Here is a 23,974-nt window from a genome sequence, read left to right on the forward strand (position 1 = left end):
AGGGATAAAATTATGGTTTTAAATAGTATATTACTAAGCACATTAAGGCCTGTAAGACATGTTTTAAAATACTCCAGAGGTTATTAAAGACTGTATTTTCTACATGTCTTGCTATATGAATCTCTTATTAAAATACTGCAATTATTATTAACCTTTTTGGGCAATATGTAGGGAAATGGCTTCATTGACTAGAACATATTTCTTTGATATTAATAACTTCCTATATTTTCAGCTAATCCAAAAGTAAATGAGGAACTTAGGAAAAGATTGCCAACTCCAGATCAACATATTTAGAGGAAATTGGAAAAGGAGAAGCTTACTACAGCTTTATTTGAGGACTTTTTAAAGAACGCAGGGTTCTAGCTGTGAGGTAAATCTAATTTTATTCTCCTTCAAAGCATGCCACAAAACAAAACAAACTTGCATAGTGTTTATCATGTTAACTATTGAAACAAACGCAAGAGATAAATAACAGTCATTCTGCAAATTGATGATGGCATTTTTTTTATTATAATCGCCAATCTTAAATTGCTTTTACAAGCGTTAGATGTTTTATATGAATATATCCGTAGCAAATTCAAGTTAATAAATTTGAGATTTTGATATAAGATTTATAGCACAAATAATGACATTTTTCTTAATGCTTGAAGTTAGAGCTGGAGAAGATTTAAGTAAATTAAGTGCAAAGCAGAAGAATGCGTAAAAACTTAACCTGAACTATATTTATGAAAATATAACTGTGAGAAAAATTCTTTTTCTGAGAAAAAGATTTAATTTTACTTGTTGAAATAGAGTTAATTGTCCTATTATAAATGTTTTTAAAAACCATTTATCCTGTAAATTCTTTGTTAAACAAAGGTACAGTTTAGGTGTGTTCTGATATATTGTTTTAAGTTTATTTATCTAAAGTTGGCTTTATTTTAGCTTCAATCCTGGAGCAAAAACCAGAGGCATTGCCAGAGCAAACAAGAGTAGTACAAATGGAGGACTGGTCAAAAGGTAAGGACTTCTAAGGTATTAATACCAAGCCCAGGTGTTGTGGCAGTTCAGGGCACTGAATGAAATGTGTTTGTTCTAACCAATATGTTAGACAGAAGCAGACAAGCGCGTGCGTGTGCACACACATACACATACACACTCATACGCGCACACACTCATATATGTGCGCATGCACGCGCGCGCACACACGCACACACACACGAGACCCACACAAAAGATCCATGTATTACAAAAGAAACATAAAAAAGTCACAGAAAAAGATAAAATGTACACAGAGAGAAAGGTACACAAACTTGCATGTTAAGGAACACACAGAAAAAATATATATTGAGAGAGGAAGAGAAAAAAAATGCACAGGGAAAGAAAAACAAATGTTTACACAAAAAGAAAGAGAGAGGAGGCTGAGAGTGTGACTGGCTGGAAGGAATGCCTCCTCAGAGGCACGTTCAGAGAGACAGAGTCACAGGAAGGGATACAATTATTTAAGGAGGAAGACACACAGAGACACATGAAAGCCCACAGAAAGAAACAAGCACGGGGACTCAGGGGAAGAGAGATACCAGAGTCAAGAGACACAGTGAAAAAGACAGAGATGTACAGTGAGGGAGAGGATGGCAAAGACACCAGGAGATAGAGACAACACAGGCATATGCACAGATACGCAGAAAAGACACTCATGCAGAAGACTTGCACAGAATAAGAGACAGACTGAAAACACACACGTGTGTGTGTGTGTGTGTGTGTGTGTGTGTGTGTGTGTAGGGAAGAGATTGCCAGAGGAATAGACAACAGAGGAAGGAGGCAGATGGGCGTGAGAGAGGAACAGACACACAGGCACATACATGAAATACATGGACACACACACATGCACACTGACAGGGACTGGGACACACATGTACACCATGAGACGCAGCCAGAGATGTTCATAGATGGACAGAATCAGAGGGGACTAGAGAGAGCTGCAGAGACAGAAATGTGCAGATGGAGACAAAGAAAGATTCTCCAAGATAGACAGAGGAGGAGACAGAGACACAAGTGTGCTCAGAGAGGTGGTCACAGCCTGAGAGACAGAGAACAGTCAGAGATAGAAACACAGTTTGAAATCAGTCTTAAGAGAGAAAAACTGGGAGATAACGAGAGAGAGAGAGAGAGAGAGAGAGGAGAGCAACATGTACATAGGTAGATTTGAGATCTGTTACTGTAAAATGTTGAAAATGTGGTATCCTTGAGAAATAAATAATTTTGAATATAAGATATGTAGTTGAAGACACACCTTTATGTACATATTTTTCTCTCAATTTTATAATTTTAAGAATAGGATTTTTACTAAAATATTGCATAATCCTGTTTTTGGTTCTCTTTTCACTATATATTCAAGCATATTATTTGTTTTAGAAGGTTAAAGGCTATTTGGGGAACCATTCTATAACCATTATGTTAAATAAGTTAATTGCATATTCTTTTGAAGTATAGAACGATAATATGCTTTCTGAGTACCTTCTGATTTCTGCATTTGTTTTTGATTTCCATAGTTATAAACTTTTCTTGTTTATGCTATCATGAATAATTTCCTTTCTTTCTTGGGACTTTGAACAGCTTGTTATGAGTTCAGAATCCAGATAACCAACTGCATTGTGTATAGAGTAGTAGAGTGTATAGGTAGAGGTTTTCAATGCAAAACTAATAGTTTTAATGCATGGACTGTATGACACTTATTTCTGGTACCCTCTCTTTACAAAATTTAAGTTTTTGATAAGAATGTATTGGTGTGAAGTTGGGAGTTAGTTTGTTGTGGATATTTTTATTCTTTTAAGTAAGTAAGCAAATGTTCTTTTGAAGAGCCCCAAAACTTTCTATTTAATATACGTATGAAGTAAGAAAGTATAAGCAAATAATGCTGCGTTTGTTGCATTCTCTATTTACAGATCACATTCTATGAAAATCATGTTGCTCAAATTAGAGGTCAAAGGGTATAATTAGAGCCAAAGGAATTATTCTTAATGTATCTAAAGAAATAGAGGCCATGCAGGAAGTACTTCTCATAAATATAAAAAAAAAAAACCCAGGAAAGATGTTGAGGGAAGAGCTGCTGAAGTTCTGGGATGCTTATGAAAAGAAAATTTTAGGGTTGAAGACACAGATGCCTAGGTAGCTTGCAGGAAGCACGGGCCATAGCAGATGTGATTGAAACATTATAAGAAAATCTCCAGTTTTATCGTCATTTCTTGACAATGGAGATAAGAACAAGGCATTGATTTTTATTAGATTGTTAATAAACATGAATAAATAGAATTAAACAGGTAAATGTATCTTTTGAGTGTTATGATAACTGATATGTTTCAACAATAAACTCTCACATGGCCATCTCCTATATAGCAAAGTTCATGTGTTTTATCTTAAAGTAAAATTGCTCTATCTTACACAAATATTGTCTGCTCTTTTGAAGAGTAATCTTATTTTATTTTTAAGAAATTGAGCTAATCAAAACCCACATTACATTCTTTTCCTGATTTTATTGTAGAAACATTGTTGAAGGATTTTAAATAAAAAGAGTTGGTAAGGTCAGTAATGTAACAAGTACAGCCGTTTACATTTTTATTTGCTTGTATTTATCATTGTAGACATCTTGGAAAATGTAAAGCTGAAGTTGGTAAATGGGAGGATGTCGATATTTACAAAGTGTATCCAGTTTTCTTTAAAGAATTTTTAAAAACCTGAATAAATGTGTTTTTAATTTTATAGGAGCAGAATAGGTGTGAATAAATGTATGTTGCCACATGAGTGTTGATACCATCTTCTGAATTCTTAAGAAGGGATACTTTAGCTTTTTGTGAAAACTTTTTCTACATTCTCTTTTGTTTGCTTATAAGACATAGAATGAAACGTCACAGTGAAAGGAGTTTATGCTTTGTAAAGTCAACTTTCAGAAAGAACAAGTTGTCCTATAATCAACTGTTCAACTCTTGTTAGCATTTACAGTTAGCCCCGTGTATCCACAGGTTCTGCATTCGAGGATTCAGCCAACTATGCATTGAGAATATTTGGAAGAAAATTGCAACTGTACTCAACATGTACAGATGGTTTTCTCTTGTCATCAGACTCTAAACAATATAGTATAACAATTACTTGCATAGAATTAGGTATTATAGGTAATCTAGAGATGGTTTAAAATATTTGGGAGGATTGCAAATTAGGTTATGTGCAAATTCTATGCCAGTTTGTATAAGGGACTTAAGCAGCTGTGGATTTTGGTATCTGTAGGGGTTCCTGGTACCAGTCCCCCATGGAACACCAAGGACAACCATACTTCATAAGAGATTTCTGATACAGATCTCTTATGAATAATTATATGGAATAGTGTTATAAATTCCTGAGTACTTCTTATGTTAATTTTAGCAGAAACATGGCCTAGAGGTTTTATAGTATACAACTATCTTTTCCAAATAGTTTGTGTATTACTTATGGATGCATATGTCTGCTATAAGTATATATTTATAATAATACAGATTAAAATGAGGGCTGGATACCAGTTACATCTAGAAAATTAAGAAATTTATTTAAATTTAGAACCTTTAGGGGTCAGTGTTCCCTAAGAAAGGTTAAGAAAGGTTACTGTGCCTACCAAAATTAAATATTAAGTCTGCTGTCTTTTAAATATTTCTCAGTAATTGAAAGTAAGAAATAGTGAGAATCACAGAGCTTGAAAAAGCTTTGAAGAAAAACCTTTTAATTAATTAACCCCTTTAATATTGTTTTCAGGTTTGTGACTTTAGGGAATCATATTTATTATGTATTTTGCACTCCGAGTACTTATTTTCACTTATGTATTATTTAAATTTAGGTATGGTTACATATTTTTAATCTGATTGTCCTTTAAACTTAACGTAAGCATGATTCCTAATCAGGATTCTTTGTACTTACATGAAATAAGGTGAAAAACCACTCCTGAAATTTCTTGTGTTAGTATAATCCTTACATACTATACTTTATTGGAGTTTAGTAAATATTTTTAAAAATTTTACCTTACCAGATTTAAGTAAAACATTAATATCTTTTTTACTACAAAGCAAAATAATAAAAATAATTTTATACAAAATAAATAAAATTTAGCAAAAGGTAACTTGTAAGTAGTTCACTGTTTCTTATTGAGTCAGACTACTGTTTGTACTTAGCATTTTGAACTTGGGCTACCATCTATCCCTCTTTTTATTATTAGTTTATTCATCTTTCTCTGCTTTCACAACATATATTTTTTTACCTTTTGTTTTTCTGATATTCTTCAATGAAATTATAACTAAAACTGTTGCATGATTTACAAACATTTGATAAGAGTAGATAACTAAAGAAACACTACAAAACACCTGTGATCTTTTAAAAGCCTTAGATCATTGTGACAAAAATATGATTGTAGGATTTCATAACAGTTTCATCAACTATTTCATATGTAATTCAGGGAGAAAGGAAATAGCAAGTTGGTTAGAGTGGACAACCATTTCTGCTGGCAACATAGCTGATAGAAAAAAATAATTCCCTAGCTAGGCATTATGATTAGATACTTCTTAAAATTCTAGGTTCAGAACATGTCTAGATAACTAATCATTTTGTGTTAAAATGTAGGATATAAATTACATTTAATAATTTCTTCCTAATAAATAATGGCATATTTAAAGTGTTATGATAGAAATAGCACAGGTTTTGAAACTAGCTAGACATAAATTATAATCTTTTCATGTTCCACTTTGTACTCACCTGGACCTGAGTATAAGTTACAAGTCTTATTTTCTGTGGCAGAAATTTTCTGTGGAGTTTTTCTGTGGCAGAAATAGGGAGATATTTCCTTTTGGATTATTATGAAGATAAGATTTCATGTGAAGTAAGACCCTACTACAGTGCCTAAAACAGAGAGTGACTTCATTTTTTTCACATACCGGAGTAATAATTTTCATTAATTTGAGAGTGGTAGTGTTTACAGATGCTAAAATATAATTGCTGACATATTTAATGGACCTTTAAATAAATGGTGGTGTGTTTTGGTTATTCTTTCCAGCTGTGGGAAGTAGATCTATTAAAGTTTTTAAAGTATTAAGAAATATGAACAACAGTATTTGATATGGTTATTAGTGTAATAAGTCGATTATCTTCTGATGTAAACTTCAGAATATCATTAGAAGTTAGATTTTTCAAAGAGTCATAGCTTATATTTATATATTTGATAGAATATAATGTAGAATCAGTCATATTCATTTAGGGTAACATCTAATTTTTGTCTGCATTGAAAATCCAGTCTCTTCAGATGAGTGATACCACAGAATACTTTATATCCATTTTATTTTGGCATAAATTTAAGATTTTATTTAAAAAATTTTTTATATTCCCTAACGGGGTTAAAAAACATACTGGATTCTGGACAATTTACTATTTAGCTCCATTGGACTTAAATTAATAGAGTGGTAGTGGCTGCTCACACATGACCGTCTAGAATATTTGAGAGAGTGATGGTAGAATCCTGGCAGCTGGCCAACAAGGATTGATTCGTTTCTGAGGAAAGGCTGAGGCTACTCTTAGAATAATGATGCAGGTTGTATTCATTCTTTTATTAAAATTTTTGTCTTTAATTTTAAATGAGATTATTAAAATAAATAGAATTCTTGGTTTCTTTCTTAAGCTTGCTGTTACTAGCCTTTCACCTCAGTAGAAAAATGGAATGAAGAAATAAAAAATATTTACAAGGGCAACTTAGTTTGCTGGCTGGTTACATAACATTTGTCATGAATTGTGTTTTTACATTTCTTTCTGATATGAATACTTCAACTGGGTGAGTTTATGCCATACATTGCTTTTTAAAATTACTTTTTGAAGATTATTTTAGGCTTCATTTTTTAGAGCAGTTTTGGCTTATAGACAAATTGAGAGGAAGCCACAGAGTTCCCAGATACCCTCTTCCCTCATAACACACAACCTCTTTTACCATCAGTATCCCACACCACTATGGTACCTTTGTAGTAATCCATGAACTTATTCTTAAATTATTGATAAGGGAAAAGTTTGTAAAATGATAAAAAAAATTCTTATTACATTTTTGGTTTTCCATCTTATATGAGATCATTACTTAGAATAAGCATAAAGTGGTAAATTTCCATATTAATAGTAGGACCTCCTCTTTCCCATTTCTGCTATATTGGTATAATTTTGTCTTTGTAGCACCGTGGCTTATTGTTTTTGGCTCAAGGAAATACCAAATACTTTAAAAATATCCAAGCTCTTGAATTTTTTTTTCTGGTCATAAAATTTTTTTTGAAATGGAAAAATAAAATGATTTGTATTTGCCCAAAGTTTTTTGCTTTACTTTAAATCCCTTTCTATAAGAGTCTGTGCTCTCCAATAAAAACCTTCATTTCTAGTTATGGCTTTTCATGAGCAAATACTTCCTGGAATGTATATTTGCAGCACAAATCTTAATATGGTATCATTGAATCTTTAGTTTTGTCTAAGTTAAAATTTCAGTTCATTTAAAACCACCACTGTGGTCTCTTTAGATGATTACTATAAAGTTCTGAGTGAGCACTGGCATTTTGTTGATTTAGGAGATCAACATATATTGGTACAGACCGAACTTAAGCTTATTTACAGAGTTGGTCTTGTTTGCTTGTAGAGTGGTACTGATGTGACTTCCTAGATTTAAGGATATTCAAAATACTTTTTAAAATGTTTCCTAATAGCAAAATTATATGTTTAAGTGTATACTCCCTCACTACCTTTTGGTTATAAATAAATCTATAATAATAGAATAAAAAGGTTCTTGGAAGATTTCACCAGATACTTCAACTTTAGTGATTTGCTTTCCATCATTTAAGATGTTATTATCTTTTGAGGAGAATTTCAGATACTATTTTCTTGGTGTTTTGCTTGATTTGGAGAATATGAAAAGGCAAACAAGTGAAGCTTCAGAATTTTTAAATTGGCTAAGAAGATTTTTTTCATAGTTTAGATGAACTAATTAAAAATATTCTTCGGGATCTAGGGGTGGAGCTCAGTGGTATAGAACACAATTAATATGTATATGGCTCTGGGTCAGTAGTCCTCAGGACCCCAAAAAATCTTTTGTAAAATTGTGTTGATATGGTATAGGATAAAAGTAATTATTTTTAAAAATCTTATTTTGACTCATGTATTTTTTTACTGATTCTGGTTTTCACATATAATCTTTCAGTATTTTAAAACGAGGACAATAATGGGCAAAAAGTGAAAATCTGGCAATTGAAACTGATAAAATTATACTCATTGTGTTAAGGTTGCATGTTGTAAGGTTTTGCAAACTCAGTATTTTTTAAATTAATAATTAAATGCTCTTTTTAAATACAGTTCTGTTGTCTGTACTTAAGGTAATTTGATGTACTCTGAAATCATCACAGTTGGCTAGCAATAACTAACAATGTTCATTGATTTGAGTATTTATAGTATAACAGTATTATCAAGTTAAGCACAGAATACTCTTCTTCTTTAATTAATATCCTTCTTGACTCTGGAAAATTCAAAAATTTTGCATAAATATCAATCCTTAGCGTATTAGGACGCAAGAGAGTTTATTTAGCATTAGTTTCTTTGAAACAAGTGTTTGTGGGAAGAAATATAGTAGGAAAGACAGAACAAATATAACTCTCCAGATTTCAGGTTTATGTACAAACTAAGATTTGAAATGGGAAGTAACGTAGTCTATATTGTTACCCCAGATAGCTGTAAATATAAAGAAATTATAATCTGAAGGAATCCTTATTATAGATTATTTTTAAAATGTTACTAAAACCAAATGTTGCAAAATTTGGAGTCACTGAAGCCTTTTACTTAATTGCTTTTAAGAGTTGAAAGTTAAAAATGTAATGATTATAGTTCAGCAAATCCAGTTGTTTCTTTTCAGAAACCATTGCCTGTACAAAATTTTTAACCAACCAATATAGAATTTAAGACTAAAACAAGGCAAGAAAATATAAGAAGAGCAGAGGAAAAAAAAACTTTTTTTATTATTAAAAAAAGAGTCCTTGATCTCCTGAGAGTGCGGTAGAAACTTGCACCAGAGACTTCCTCTGCATTTTTAATAGGCCATTTGCTTTCTAAGATGTTTTATATTGGCCCTTTATTACCTTTTTCTTTCTTAAAAGTCTCTGCCCTCTCCCTAAGTCATTTGAAATGAACACATTATCAAAAGACAAATTTACTTTTCTGAGGCTTTTAAAATTTCAAGTATTTAATGCTTTTTAAAAAAAGTTGAAAATACCACCTCTAGCCAGGGGCTTCAGATGATGCTGTAGTATAACTGACTAGTAAGGCACTAGTTCAGCAGTCACTGTTGATGAATGAAATGGCACTCCTACCTGCTCCTTTTAGGCTTTTGTTTTTGTTTTTTGGACAAACGGGGAATTTCAATAAAACATGTCATTTGCATAGAAAGTTATGTAATGATGCCATATAGAGTATAATGATTTCCTAAAACCTTGTATTTAAAGTAACCTGAATTACAATGAGAGATAAACAGAATATTTACCCATCCCTTATGAGCTGCTGCTGATATGTAAATTTATTCTTCTACTTTGCACAAATATACTTTTGAGCTACTGCTTAAACACTTTGAGGTCCTTAGTCAAACAGTTTTAATGATGCCTCCAATATTATGAAAGTGTGACATTTGATGAATGTCTCATATAGTTTTGATATCTGGGTACTTGTCAACAAAAAAACTGAGCATTGGTTTGTCATGCAACACCTAGATAATTTATAATTTTACTGTTTATATCCATCTTGACATTTTTTATCTGCCAAAGGCAGGTTTCATTTGGAATCTTAATCTGAGATTTATTTGGTGGATCTGGAAATCATAGCTGGGGTTCCCACAGGAAATGGTCCATCTACCAACAGATTAAATGGCAGTCCTGCAGTTGTTAGGGGAGCTCTGCATTTAACACACATGCATACTCATTCAGTCAGCACTGTGGAGAAAAATTAAAGTAGTAACCCAGGTTTAGGAACAATGTAGCTAAAAAGTCCCATATTTGCTGAATGACAAAGGGTTATATAGCAGCATTTCATTTTATTATTCGTGCTTGAATTTCTTGTTTGCTTTGTTGAGTCTGCTGACGAATACTAATAAATGCCTGCAACAATCCAGACGAGAGATGCCTGGCAACAAAGCTATGCGGTGGACCTCCCTGATCTTCTCCAGTTCACAACCTGACCTTTTGAAAAATTGGCTGGGCTAAGCTGCAGAATTTGGGTGTAATGGTTATTGTTAACTCCAGCTTTAGGATTTATTAATTTGTGTGATCAAGACTTACCTATACTTCAAAGTTTCAAAAGACCAAACACAATCATCCGTCCATTAGAACTAACATTATGTCTCAGTGATTCCCACTTAGTATCTGACTGCTGATTCTTCTGTTTTGTTTTCTGAGTCTAAAGATGTTCTTGAACAAAATGAAAGACACATATAAAGGGAATCTTTTCTGTCTCTCTTTACACTTATTGAAAATTTTGTCTTTAAATGATTTATGAAATTTTTGAGTTCACAGATAATTGGTATGTTTCATATAAGTATTCTCATATGAAAATAATAAACCTATTTCACTTGCAATTATAGAAATTTAAAACTTACTCAGTTTATTTGTATATTGGTTACCTTATATAAATTATTCTTATGATAAACTTGAGAAAGGCTTAAAAGATTAGAAATCTATTATAAAGAGCTAAATAGCTCATACTACTGGGAAATAAAAGAATAAGGCTTACTGTTAGGTTAGTTAATAAAATTTTAGAACAGTTTTCACAATCATTTCAGCCTAAACACTATTTTTTAATGTTTTAAATAGTGTGGTACAAGTTTTACAAAGCCCTAATTTATGAGATATATTTCTAAATCACTAGGTATCCTACGCTTTAGGAGACTATACTATTTTGCTGTGTTCATCGCCTTCACATGGTATAAAGGATGTTGAAATTAAAAATCTTAAAACATATGAGATATTTTACAAATACATATTTTAAATAGTTTTTACAGAGAAATCAGAACTTTTCTCCAATAGAATACCAGAATAACCTCCCTAGGTTTTTTTGGTTTTTGTTTTTTGTTTTTTGGTCCTGTGTGTTTATCTAGATACTAAACTGTGTACAAGATTATGAAGGATGCAGGTTAGTAATAGTGAAAACACGCCTATAATCCTTGTGCTTAGGAGGCTGAGATAGGATTGTCAGTTCAAGACCAGCCTCAGCAATTCAGCAAAACTCTCAACAATCTAGAGAGCTTGTTTCAAAACAAGAAAAAGGGCTGGAGGTATAGCCTGGAGGTAGAATGCCTCTGGGTTCAACATTCAGTGTTCAGTAACACACACACACACACACACACACACACACACACACACACACACAGGGACTGTAGCTATGTCTTGGAGCAAGAAGGTCGCTGGATTCAATCCACGAATCCACGAGTGGGAAGAATGTAGTTTGTATAACCTTAATGTCTGATGAATATCCTATGTGATATTGGCAAGTTTCTCAATTTTCTGGCTTTAGAAACCTTTGTAAGTCTTATTTCAATCTTATACTTATATCTAGGTCTCTACTCCCAGTGATTTTTACTTAATATATTTAAATAGAAAATTTAAATTATATTTAATATACTTAACTAGAAAATCTTAAATTATGTAAGTAGCTTGTATAATATATCCCTGGGTAGTGCTTGTCTATACTGGGCCCATCACTAAGACATTCAGCCACCAATCTTTTGTTGACTATACTTTTTATTTACCTTTATATATCACAGAGCATCTGATATCAAATTAGTGTTTTTTAAGTCTTAAATATTAAGTGTGCATTTTTAATGCTGTCTGTTTTCCATATACCTTTTACTTATTTTTATTTATTTTTTTGTGGTGCTGGGTATTGAACCCAGGGGCATTCTACCTCCGAGCTATACCCCCAGCCCATTTTTTATTTTTTTATTTTGAGACAGGGTCTGACTTAGTTGCAGAGGGCTTCAGTAAGTAGCTGAGGTTGGCCGTGAACCCGGATCCTCCTGTCTCAGTCTCCCAACTACTGGGTTTACAAGCATGTGCCACCATACCTGGCCTTTCATATATCTTTTAAACAGTTTAAATCAATGTCTCTTTTTATTGACTTATTTAATTCTAATGTATAAAATAATCAAATATCTCCACTGTCTTTTCTTTGTCTTAGGAAGATTACTATAACAGGGAACTTATGGTCTATAAAGGGACACAGATATAGATGAGAAAATTATAAGCTGCAGCGATCACATCTATGTGATTCTTTTTTGTGTCCAACCACATGTTGATTAATAACTTGATGATGAGATTGAAAAGAATAGATAAAACATAAAGATTCTTTTTTCTTAAATTTGATGGATTGTAATTTTATATCATATTGTGGCATAGAGTACCAGAAGAAATATATGCACACGGCTCTTGGCACCGTGCATGTCTTTGAATTGAAATTGGTCATTTTATATAATTTCATATCATTATTTCATAAAACAGTCACGTTCTTATGACTTTGCCCTCCCTCCTCCCTTCCCTAACCCCTCTCAGTCATTCCTTTGGAGTCTCTACTCATCTATCTATGTTGTCCTTATTTCCAAATATCTTTCTTTCTAGCTTCCACATAAAAGATAAAACAAGCCTGGTGTGGTGGCGCATGCTTGTAATTCCAGCATTTGGGAGGCTGAGACAGGAGGATGGTGGTTCACAGCCAGTCTCAGCTACGTAGGGAGGCCCTTTGCAACTCAGTGAGACCCTGTTTCAAAGTAAAGAATAAAAAATTGGGCTGGGAGTGTAGCCTGGAGGTAGAGTGCCCCTGGGTTCCATCCCCAGTACAAAAAAAAAAAAAAAAAAAGATAAAACACACATCCACTTGCTTTTTGCAACTAGCTGTACTCAAGTATAATATTCTCAAGTTCCATTCATTTTCCTGCAAATGGTGTGATTTTGTTATTTATGGCTGAGTAAAAGTCCATTGTGTCTATATACCAAAGCTTTGTGATCCATCCATCTGTTGACATATACCTAGGCTGGTTCCATAATTTGGATATTATAAATTGTGCTGCTGTGAACATGGATATGCAAGGATCATTGTGATACTGTGTTTTTATTTCCTTTGAGATGTCCAGGAGCACTCTCTCTATTATATGGTAATTCCATTCCCAATCTTCTGAGAAACTGATCTCCAAGCAGCCATACAAGTTTGCAGGCTCACCAACAATGTAAGAGGGCTCCTATTTCCCTGCATCCTAGCCAGCATTTATTGTTATATGTGTTCTTGATGATTGCCACTCTAACTGGAGTTAGATGGAATCTCAGGATAGTTTTAATTTGCATTTCTGTAATTGCTAAAGATGTTGAACATTTTTTCACGTTTGTTGGCCATTTGTATTTCTTCTTTTGAAAAGAATCTATTCAGTTTGGTTGCCCTTTCATTAGGCTATTTGTTGTATTTTTAATGTTAAGCTGTTTAAGCTCTTTTTATATTCTAGATATTAGACCTTTGTCAGATGGGTACATGGTGAAGGTTTTCTATCCAATATGCTTTCTCTATAGATTCTTGATTATTTATATTTACATATAAATACATATAAGTAATATATATTTATGGAAAATGTTCTATATTTTTCTTTGCTATGCAGCCTTTTAATTTAATGATATTCCTTTCACTAATACTTGTTTTAATTTCCTGAGCATTCAGGATCTATTTACTAAGGAACTGTCTACCTGTACCTATGTGTTGGAATGTTAGTCCTATGCCCCCTTCTAGCAGTTTCAAACTTTTTGATCTAATTTCTAAGTGCTTGAACCATCTTAAGTTGACTTTTTTTCAGTGTGAGATGTTAGGATTTAATTCCATTTTTCTACATATGGGTAGCCAGTTTTCCCAACATAATTTTTTGAAAAGGCTGTCCTTTCTCCAGCGTATGTCTTTGGTGCCTTTATCAAAGATCAACTCATTACAGATATACAACTTTGTTTCCGAGTCTTCTCTTGCGTTCTATTGGTAAAAAGATTCTTTTATAGTTTATCTTTGCTGAATGCGGAGATAGCTTAACACAGTAGCTTAAATTGGCAGGTTTGTTTAAAGACTTCATAAATGATATTAAGTATGCAGAAAAATGGAAATGGCGATTACCATTTTATCTTATGGCTATTGAAGTAAAAAACAAAGAAAACAACAACAAAACCAAAGCCCTGAAAAAGTTAGCATACCATATGCAAGTAACAAGCTTGCATTATTTTTAGGGCAAAGGTCCAAAAATTACCTAATATTTTATGACTTCTAAATAAGATTCTTTGAAGAGTAAGAGACTGTGATCTACTTGATATAATTCTGATTATAGTTAATATGTGCTAATGTAGTGAGTACTAAAATTATGTAACAGAAATAGTATTTAAATTTCCTAATTTTCTTGTCATAGGATTTAATTCACAAAATTAACTTTATATGGGATTGAGTTTTCTTTCTGGATCTTATATCAGAATTTCTAAATTTCAAAGTACTACTACTTTTTATTAATTTTATAAGCTTTATTTAATATATATTAATTATAAATTTTAACTTTAAGCTAGTTTTCTATTTGTGTTTATATTTCTCATTGCATTAGGTAACATTTTATGTATTTTCCATATCTTCTAAATATTTTAATAAGAAGTACTATGTACACTAATGTTTCTGAAAGTTTTTTTCACACTGTTGCTAACATTTCCTTTAAGAAATAAACATATAAATAGCATTGTTGCTTAGGAAAGCCATACTGATTTTAGCTGCCTAACTGTATGCTGTACATAAACCATCAAATAAGTTTGCTTAGGAAATTGAGAAATTTCTTACTATAGAAACTAGAGTAATAGCTGGAACAGTAGACCTCTTTCTTGTGTTTATTCTTAATGTTTGAGATACATTAAATCTGTAAATATGAATTGAAAGTTTTAATGTGATCCTAAGACTGTGATAGTTAGCTTATAGAATGACTGGAGAAATCAAAATAGTAAAACTTTTAGTTTACAAATGCAGATTTAAAGATATTAGCTAACAGTTATTGTGTATTCTGTGCTGATTCTTTTTCAAGAGATATGTGTAATTGAAACAATTTAGTCCTAATAACCTTTTGAGGTTTTTTTTTTTTTTTCGGTACTGGAGATGGAACTCAGGGACATTGTACCTCTTAGCTAAACCTCAAGCCCTATTTTGTGTGTGTGTGTGTGTGTGTGTGTGTGTGTGTGTGGTACTGGGAATTGAACCCCGGGGCCTTTAACCTCTGAGCTATACCCCCAGTCCTATTTTATTCTTTATTTTGAAACAGGGTCTCATTAAGTTGTAGAGGGCCTCACTAAGAAGCTGAGGCTGGCCTCAAACCTGGATTCTCCTCTTTCAGCCTCCCAAATACTGGGATCACAAGCATGCACTACCACACCTTGCTAGATTCTAATATATTGTACTTTTTAACTAACCAGGAAAATGATGAGAGGTTCAATAATTTGCTCAAGGATATACAACTCTGTCATGAAGTTAGAATTAAAACCCTGCAGTCTGTCTTCAGGACCCATATACCAACTATAGTTTTGCTTGGAAAGTCTAAACATATTATGCTCTGATAGACCACTTTGATAGTCAGCATTTGTTTTGTACACACATTAGAAAGGTCTACAACGATACATCAGAAATTTCTGATGTGCTTTTCTATTTTATTGGGGGACACATATATAATGTGTGTCTATGAAGAAAAAAACCACAAAAAGGAAATAGTGAGAAATGGTAAAAGGAATAAATACTGTTTGGATAGATAGATAGATAGATAGATAGATAGACCTACATGTAAATTACTTAGAAAATTGGTGAAAGTCATTAAGAGCCACTAGGTGATATTATTGTTATTTTTAAATTAATGTTCATTTTTAAGAAGTCACTAACCAAAAGAGACATCTTTTGTTTAAATTATAGGACTACTGTATTAACCCAATCATTACATCAACTCTATGATTTCAGAGCAAAAAAATGTGATCAGCAATATAGGAAAGAAAAGTATTAAACAGGAGGGTTTTTTCTATATTCATAAAATCAGATGCTAAGGTATAAATAATGACCTTCCTCTCTATCTCCCCTTCCCCCCAAAAGAATTTAAAGAAGTGATGAGCACTCTATTAGAAGTGTCAGAGAGCACATTAACAAATTATCTCCATCATGGTTCATTTTAGATATGAATGTGCCTAAATAGCACCTTCACTTTAAAAAGTAAGGGTTCTATTTATTTGATTGTATTTTCCTCTATTACTTCTATTCCCCTGTCTTTCTCTGTCCCTGAGCTCTCAGGTAGCTGGGATGTTGCTATTCTGAGTAACCCGGTAGGATCCCTAGAGACAATTCTAGCTCAACCACTCTGAAGAAACAGCTCTGTAAACAGTATTGACCCCCCCAGGGGACCATCAAATCCGTTTACACAGATACCAGTTGTCACAAACTATTTACAAAGCCAGGCGGAACAGAATTTCCCAGCCTCTAAGAATCCCTATTTGATTCTAGCCACCTCCTCACTTCTATATAATAGTCATGAAATAAAGATTATTTTTTTTGGCCATGAGTCATTATTTCTTGGATAGCATCTATTTAACTGAGTATATTGTACATTAATATGTAATTATCTGGAGAATTGAACTCATGGGGGATTTCAAGGCTTTCTTTTCTAGGATAGGAAATGGTGCCATAGTACTATTAATTTTCTAGACTAACAAATTGAAGATTTAACACTAGCGTGAAGAATGTCAGTAATACTGATATCTCCAAAAGAAAACCAGTAATTCATTAGATCATGAAAATTATCCATTAAAGCAGCATGAAAGTCCATTAGAAAGAGAAATATCAGATCTTCAAAGTATATAATGCAGCTGTCCAAAATATTCACCATATCTACCCAGCTTGTCTAGGTGAATAAATTCACCCTAGCAATAGGTGGCATTTTAGAGGAGTCCCTGGTAGTGGCCAGCCATAGCATCTTTTTTTCAGGTATTTGCATTAGTTTGCATGGTGATGATAGGATTATAGATAGTAATAGCAAAATTTGGGAAGATATTTTTTGATATGATTGAATTTTTATGTTCAAATAAAACAGGATGCCTACAGATGAACAAATAAAGGGATTGATAATAGTCATAAACCTATTTCTGTTTGAATCTGAGAAAAGAAAGTCAGGCTTTATACACTTACAATTTATGAAGAAGAGATTAATTTATTCCCTGAATCCATGTGGAGAAATGAATTTAAACAATATTTAGTTATTCATAATGATAAGAACAGTTAACAAAGACATTGATTAAACACTGACATGGATAACAAGAGAATTTCCATTTCAAACCATATGAGAGAGTTTGAGAGAGGAATCAATAGAATGGTTTTAGTTTTAAGTTTTCATCTGCCTAGAGATAAGTTTGAATCAGATATGAACATCTCTTTAACAGTTACCTTTGCAATTGCCTTGTGTGCAAAACAGTCCTATAACTTCACTTTTTGTGACATTTTATTGGCTTATATGTTTATATTTCTATACGCTATTCTTTCACAATTGAGGGAACAATACAAATAAACTCAACCAAAGCTCTGTCCCATTATCACTTCATAAAGATCTTTCTCCCAGGCTGAAGGGTTTAGGAAAAATAATTAAAGACTGAATTCAGAATTATGTGCTATCCTTTTCTCTTGATTGGAGAACTACTAAATCAGAAATTGTATTTAAGTTGGCCTTTGAGTAACATGAAGAAAATTTGTCAAAATGCAAGATGATAGAATATTCTTAAATGGCCCTTAAAATTTGTCTTAAAAAGTCAAAATGTATCATTCCACATCTTACACTTAAATATTTCAGGAAAAAGTGTGTAGATATAAAGAAAGAAGAATACTATAAATTAATAAAATAAAGTAAAATGTTAATAAATATTGCTATAAATGTTAATACTTGGGAGTATAGGTAAAGGCTATATAGGAATTCTCTGTATTGTTTTTTGCAGCTTTTTAAATAAAGAAAATTATTCTGAAATAAAAAGGTAAAAAAAAACTGTCATCAATTTTTGTCAACTTTGTGCTCTGTCAACTTTTGTCCTCTATCTCTGTGTTCTTTTGCATTCTTCTGTAGTCATTGAAGACTTGTACATTTGGCTTCCATTTTTTCTCTTCATTCTCTATCCCTGGGTTCAGTCCGCAGTGGCTGGCATGCACACACACACACACACACACACACACACACACACACACAATTAAGAGATAAATAAACTAACACTTGTACCTTGATTCTCATTTCCTTCTCTCTGGATATATTCACTGTCAGTGTGTTCTAGCCACTCATTTCCACATAAACTACATCTTGGACTTTGTCCTTACCAGCAAATCATCTTAGAAAATGTCCCTCCCTATCAAATCTTGTCATTTCAGTACAAGAAATATCTCTGTGTTTCCCCTAAATCTTTTTCCTTCTCCTTACTCATTCCTATTCTTCTTTTCTCTTCTTATTCTTACTGTCTGTCAATGTTTTCTCTACCCCACGAACCTCTTAACTCTTTGGCAGTTCACTACTTTACATATTCCTACTTGTCCTGTTTTGGAGCAAATACCTTTGTAAAGTAATCCTAGAGTCTTTCTATTGGACATGAATGTGTCTAACATGTGCTCTAGAGCTCTTGCCTGTCCTTGTTTCGTGGTATTCAAACCATTGGATCAGTTTGTGGTCATGATTGCACTATAGAGTTCTGAGAGAAGTGCCTGTTTCTTATGTAGATTTGTTTTGCGAGTATCTATCACAGGGCATATTGCACTGTAGGGCTTCCCTCAGTGATTAGTGTGCTGTTGAATAAGTAAACTAATTAGAAAGGTCAGATACTGCAGTATGGCAGAAAGAAAGAGATTGAAAACCTTCAGAGAATTTGATTGGCCAAAATGCTTTTTGCCAAAATATTCTAAAGTAAAATTAAATGATCAGTAGAAGAGTATGGAGATTCTGACTTGCAGAGCAGGCCTCAAATATCTGGTGAACAATTTCGATTAGGAATCTGAAAGCTTTTTCTAATGAGCAAAATTTAAAGTATTCAGAAATAGTCAAGCTCAAATCACAGAGTATGAAGTTTTTTTAAAAATAGTAAACATTTGAAATATTAGCATTGAAAAACATTTTAGGGTAAAAATACAGGAGTATGTCAGAAATGCTTCAAGGCATTATAATCTCTTAAATCCAGAAGGGATCATCAGAGTCTTCTGGAAAGCCTCCATCTGCACTCTACAAATTTGGAGAAGGTAGCCAGTCATGGGTGAAATAATGGTGATTCACCAAGAGTTCAAGGCATCACAAAGTGTGATATGAGATTAAAACCCAGGAGAGAGAGCTATAAAACTACTAACCAAATAGCAAGTATAGATATCAGGGATGGGGCCGGTAAAGTAAACACCAGGAAATTAGGAGTAAAACACTAAAAGGAGAAAGACACTGAACTAGACCCAAAAATACAGAGGGAAAAAGCAAGAAACAAGTTGTAGATACTGTTCAGTTTGCTTTTCATCAGGGCAAAGGGTCAGGACTTAACAGTCTGAAACAGTTGATTGGTGTTGTCATGAGGAAAAGGGGGTTTTATATAGCTGGCCGTTCACCATGAATCATATTATTTTTTGTTGAAGAATCTTTGTATCTCATAAATTGGAAAATAGTGTTGGTCCTAATGCATTTCTATGATATATCCCTGGGGATAATTGTTGTTATTTTGATATTGCTTTCAGTAGCTATAATCTTTTTCATTGAATTACTTATAAATATATGTTATTATTAGAAAATGCTTATTACTGATATAAAGGGCTTCCTTAATGCCCATTTATAAAATCACCTTCCTTGTTCAGATTCTGAGGGTTCCATTCTACTAATACCAGCCTATTCTAGAAAAGCAGGATGGTGAATGAACACTTCAAGTAAACCAAGTAAGCATTTTAAGATGTCAAAGCTGGCATGTAATCTTCATATGTTTCTAAAGTTGTTAAAGTGGAAGCAGAATATAACATTGAAATGTCCTGTTTCATACTATGTAATTATGATAACACGTCGTAATTATGATAGCACGTTGTCTTCTGATACAGTTCTTCAAAACAAAATTAAGAGTAAATTTCCCAAAAGAAGATTTGTAACCTAGCTTCTAGCTACAAAAAAAGAATAAGGTTTGGACTTACTGGCTATACTTAATATAAATAGAGAATTTATTTAGAATGAATACTTTGTGAAGTTCCCCTATTTTTGTTCAAAAATTACTCTTTTTTTTGGTCTCAAAAGTTTGACAGTTTGGAGAGGTTATTACCAAGAACAGGTGACATTCATCTGCTTTTTAAGACTAAAAAATTATTTTTACTTTAATTGATAAAGTATTAGTTGAAATCAATATTTGTACACATTGCCCTGCTTTATTAGTGTGAGTTTCCTTTTTGTGTATGTGTATGTGATCCTCCCAAACTTTACTATGCCATTAAATATAGCATCTTTCTTTGAAATAGTTATTACTTAGTAGTTACATATTAAAATAATTTTTATGATATAGCCAAGCATTAAGAAGTAGATTCTGTTACATATGTCTGATAAAATGGAGATTATAGTCAGTTTTCCTTATATCCATTTTAATATTATAATGATGATTACAAAATAATAGCCAACACTTATTGATGTGTCAGATACTAGGTGAAGGATTTTATGTGCATTAACTCAGTCCGCCAGCAACTCAAATAAGTGCTGTTATATTTGCACTTTACAAACAGAAAACTGAGGCATGGATGGGTTAATCATCTCACCACCATGATGCCTTTAGCAGAGCTGGAACTCCAGCCCAGGCAGTGATACCAGAGCTCCATGCACATTATCACTTCTTTCTAAACATTTACGTATTGCATCCTGCTTTAAGGAATCTAGAAAATAATACTTTCAAGTCATTGGTTCCCATCATTGAGAATATGTTTGAATGATGTGGGGAGTTTTGAAATAGGGCTTCAGATTCTTATAACCTCCTCAGGTTATTCTAACATGTAGCCAAGGTTGTAAATCACTATCCTAAATATCTTTTGACTGTGAAAATGGATAGAATACACTCTACATGTTTACCTGATTAGTAAGTATATTTTTCAAGCTATGAGTATTTATTCCCACAAAGTATTCATTCAATGGACTATTTTTTAGTATATGACAGTGAAATTTTATAAAATAGGTTGTTTCTTTTGTTTATATAGATATAGCCCACATTTATCTTGAACAAGAGACTACAGAGAGAAATAAAGGCACACAGTTAGATGAGCAAGCGACTATGAATTCTGAGGGAAGCATGCTTCAGCAATCCAGTGACTTAGTTAATGAAGTCATATACAAGGACACCGAAACGCCAGCGCAGAGATCACAGGGTCATCAGGCTGTCAGTCCCTCTCCAGATGATGAGACATCTGAGAAATGCAAGTGAGTTCTCTTAACCTTAAATCTAGAATTGGAAGAACTTATTTTCCTGTCTTCCCTTTTTCCTTCTCTCCTCCTTCTCCCTCCTCGCCTTCCCCTCCTCCAGTGTGGGCTAAATATGACATGTCATCAACTTATGAGATTGTGAGGAATCTGGCGAGGTTTGCTATTGTTTCCATGATACTGATATAATGGGTCTAAATAGCTAAGTGAATAATTATTACAAGATTAGTTTGAAGGAAGGCAATGAGGTTTTATTCCTTGTTCAATATTATTTTCTGCAACTTTTCATTATGGGTGTGGAAATAACTGTGAATATTACTCATCAAAGCCAAAATGGTATCTCTAGGAAAAATTAAGTCCCAAGATGTTTTGGTTTTGTTAGCATCATTTTTCATTTAATGATTTTAATGCTTTTAGAAGCACCTTGCACTCCAGTATTTGTCTTCCTTATTATTATGTATAAAATTAAAGTACGTTGATAATGAGTCATGTATTATAAAAATATTGTAGGGTGTTGTTAAAATCTTTCAGTGATAATATAATTGTATATTCAATCTAGACATAAATTTATTTTCCAGACTACTATTTTAACAAATTTTTTCATAGAAATAGTTATTTCTACTTGTTATTCAATAGATATGTTAATGAGTATTAACACATGAAGTATTGGTGTGTTCCTCCAATACTGTATTGGTGTGTTCCTCCCCTTTAACATCAGTTAGATTCTTACCAAGGTAGGGTTATGTTTTAGGGTTAGTGGCAAGGATGAATGAAGAGGGGAAAACTAGTAGAATTTGGGCTAAAACCAGATTATGAGATCCCTAGTATAATGGCAACCGGAGATACACAGTAAGTATTGCTGCTCTGACTGTCCCAGGCCTCACTGCCAAATTTCTTTTTAATGACTCCAAGACCTACCTATGCTTACAAATTTAATATAATGCTTGTAAAAACAGTCTACCTTGTTTCTCTTCCCTTCCTTTATACTATTTGTTTACTAGATGATACTGTTCTTGGATGGGTGTGGTGATGCACGCCTGTAATCCTAATCTTGGGAGGCTGATTGCAGGTTTGAGAGGATCACAGGTTTGAGAACAAGCAGTAAGACTTGTTTACAAGACTCAGCAAGTAGTAACACTCTCAGCAACTTAACAAGACCCTGTTTCAAAATAAAAATAAAATAGAACAGGAGTGTAGTTTGAAGGTAGAATGCTTCTGAGTTCAATCTCTAGTAACACATATACACACACTTCTCAAATAGCATTCAAAAGTCAAAATATTCTTCATTTCATTTAACCTTAAATGTTACAAAAATAGGTTTTTATTTTGATGTTTTGAGTTAAATAGTGAAAATATGATATTATTACAACCAGGAAAAACCTTATCTGATTATGATTATTGTCCCCACTTTGAGAAAAGCAAGAAAGGTAACTAGAATCTAACCAGAAATACAAATTGAAATATTTATAGTCTCTAAAACCAGAATTCTTCTGTCTATCCTGAACCAGGAATCTCAGATGTAACTAAATGCTTTCCACAAATTTAGCTTTTGCAATTGGTAGATTGGTAATTCTGTGACTGTTACATTTTGTCCTTTTTATCCATAGCATTTTCTTTTCTTTTTTTTTTTTTTTGGTTGAACTGGGGTTCCTGGAAGTCTTTCTACCTCTGTGCTGCACTCCCAGACCTATTATATATATATGTATATATATATATTTTTAAACAGGGTCTCTTAAGCCAGTGCGGCTGGCTTCGCGATCCTCCTGTCTCTGCCTCCCAAGTGCGGGGATTACAAACATGCGCCACCACGCCGTGGCTCCATAGCATTTTCTTTACAGTGCATACAAAAAGAGATTTAATATTTGATACCTTACATACTTACTATTAAATTTGTCTTTATTTGAGATGTAAAATTTATAGAGCCTACATAAAGTCATCTATCTGTATTGTTCAATATTTTTCTTTATAGCATTATGGAACAGAGAAAGAGTGAATTGTGTTATGAATATGTGATTCCTTGTCAAGTTACTTCAGCCCTAAATAATGAGACAACAGTAGCATTCCTTCTAAAAGAACTGGATATTCTCAGAGCAAGCAATAAAAAGGTATAAATAGAAAGCCTGGTCACTTTACAATATACTTTTATCTGTTGACCTAAATTTTTTTTGTTGCTTATCATTTTTTCAGTTTTATTATATACTTTAAACAACAAAGCACATGATAATTGTGTGCTTGATGTTGCAGTCCTTTGTCATTAGGATATGGTTGAATCAAGTGATTAGCTGTGAAAACATGTATGTATTTTATTTTTCTCCTTGCTACTCTGTGGTCCACTTTCTTTCTCATAAACCTCTGCTACCTTATGTCTATACCTGAACAAAAGATTCATCCATGTTTTACCATAGTCAAGCTTTACTTCTGCATTTAGAGAATGGGAAATATTAAGCACTGATTCTTAACTTTCTTAACTTTCCT

The 23,974-nt window shown here is 32.9% G+C and overlaps 1 protein-coding gene across 1 annotated transcript in view; it reads left to right on the top strand.

Annotated features, from left to right (window-relative positions):
- Window positions 1–935: 935 nt before the first annotated feature.
- The window catches only part of MIPOL1 (mirror-image polydactyly 1), a gene marked incomplete at its 3' end in the record, with an annotated part of 242,036 nt that continues 218,997 nt past the window's right edge, over window positions 936–23,974 (top strand). The window contains exons 1-3 of the mRNA XM_080707733.1: window positions 936–999; window positions 21,280–21,499; window positions 23,469–23,604. Coding sequence (XP_080563859.1) covers window positions 981–999; window positions 21,280–21,499; window positions 23,469–23,604 — 375 coding nt within the window. The 5' untranslated portion in view covers window positions 936–980. The remainder of the gene's footprint in view (window positions 1,000–21,279; window positions 21,500–23,468; window positions 23,605–23,974) is intronic.

Source organism: Muscardinus avellanarius (genome assembly GCF_963383645.1).
Source record: "Muscardinus avellanarius genome assembly, chromosome: 12".
Classification (NCBI taxonomy): Eukaryota; Metazoa; Chordata; class Mammalia; order Rodentia; family Gliridae; genus Muscardinus; species Muscardinus avellanarius.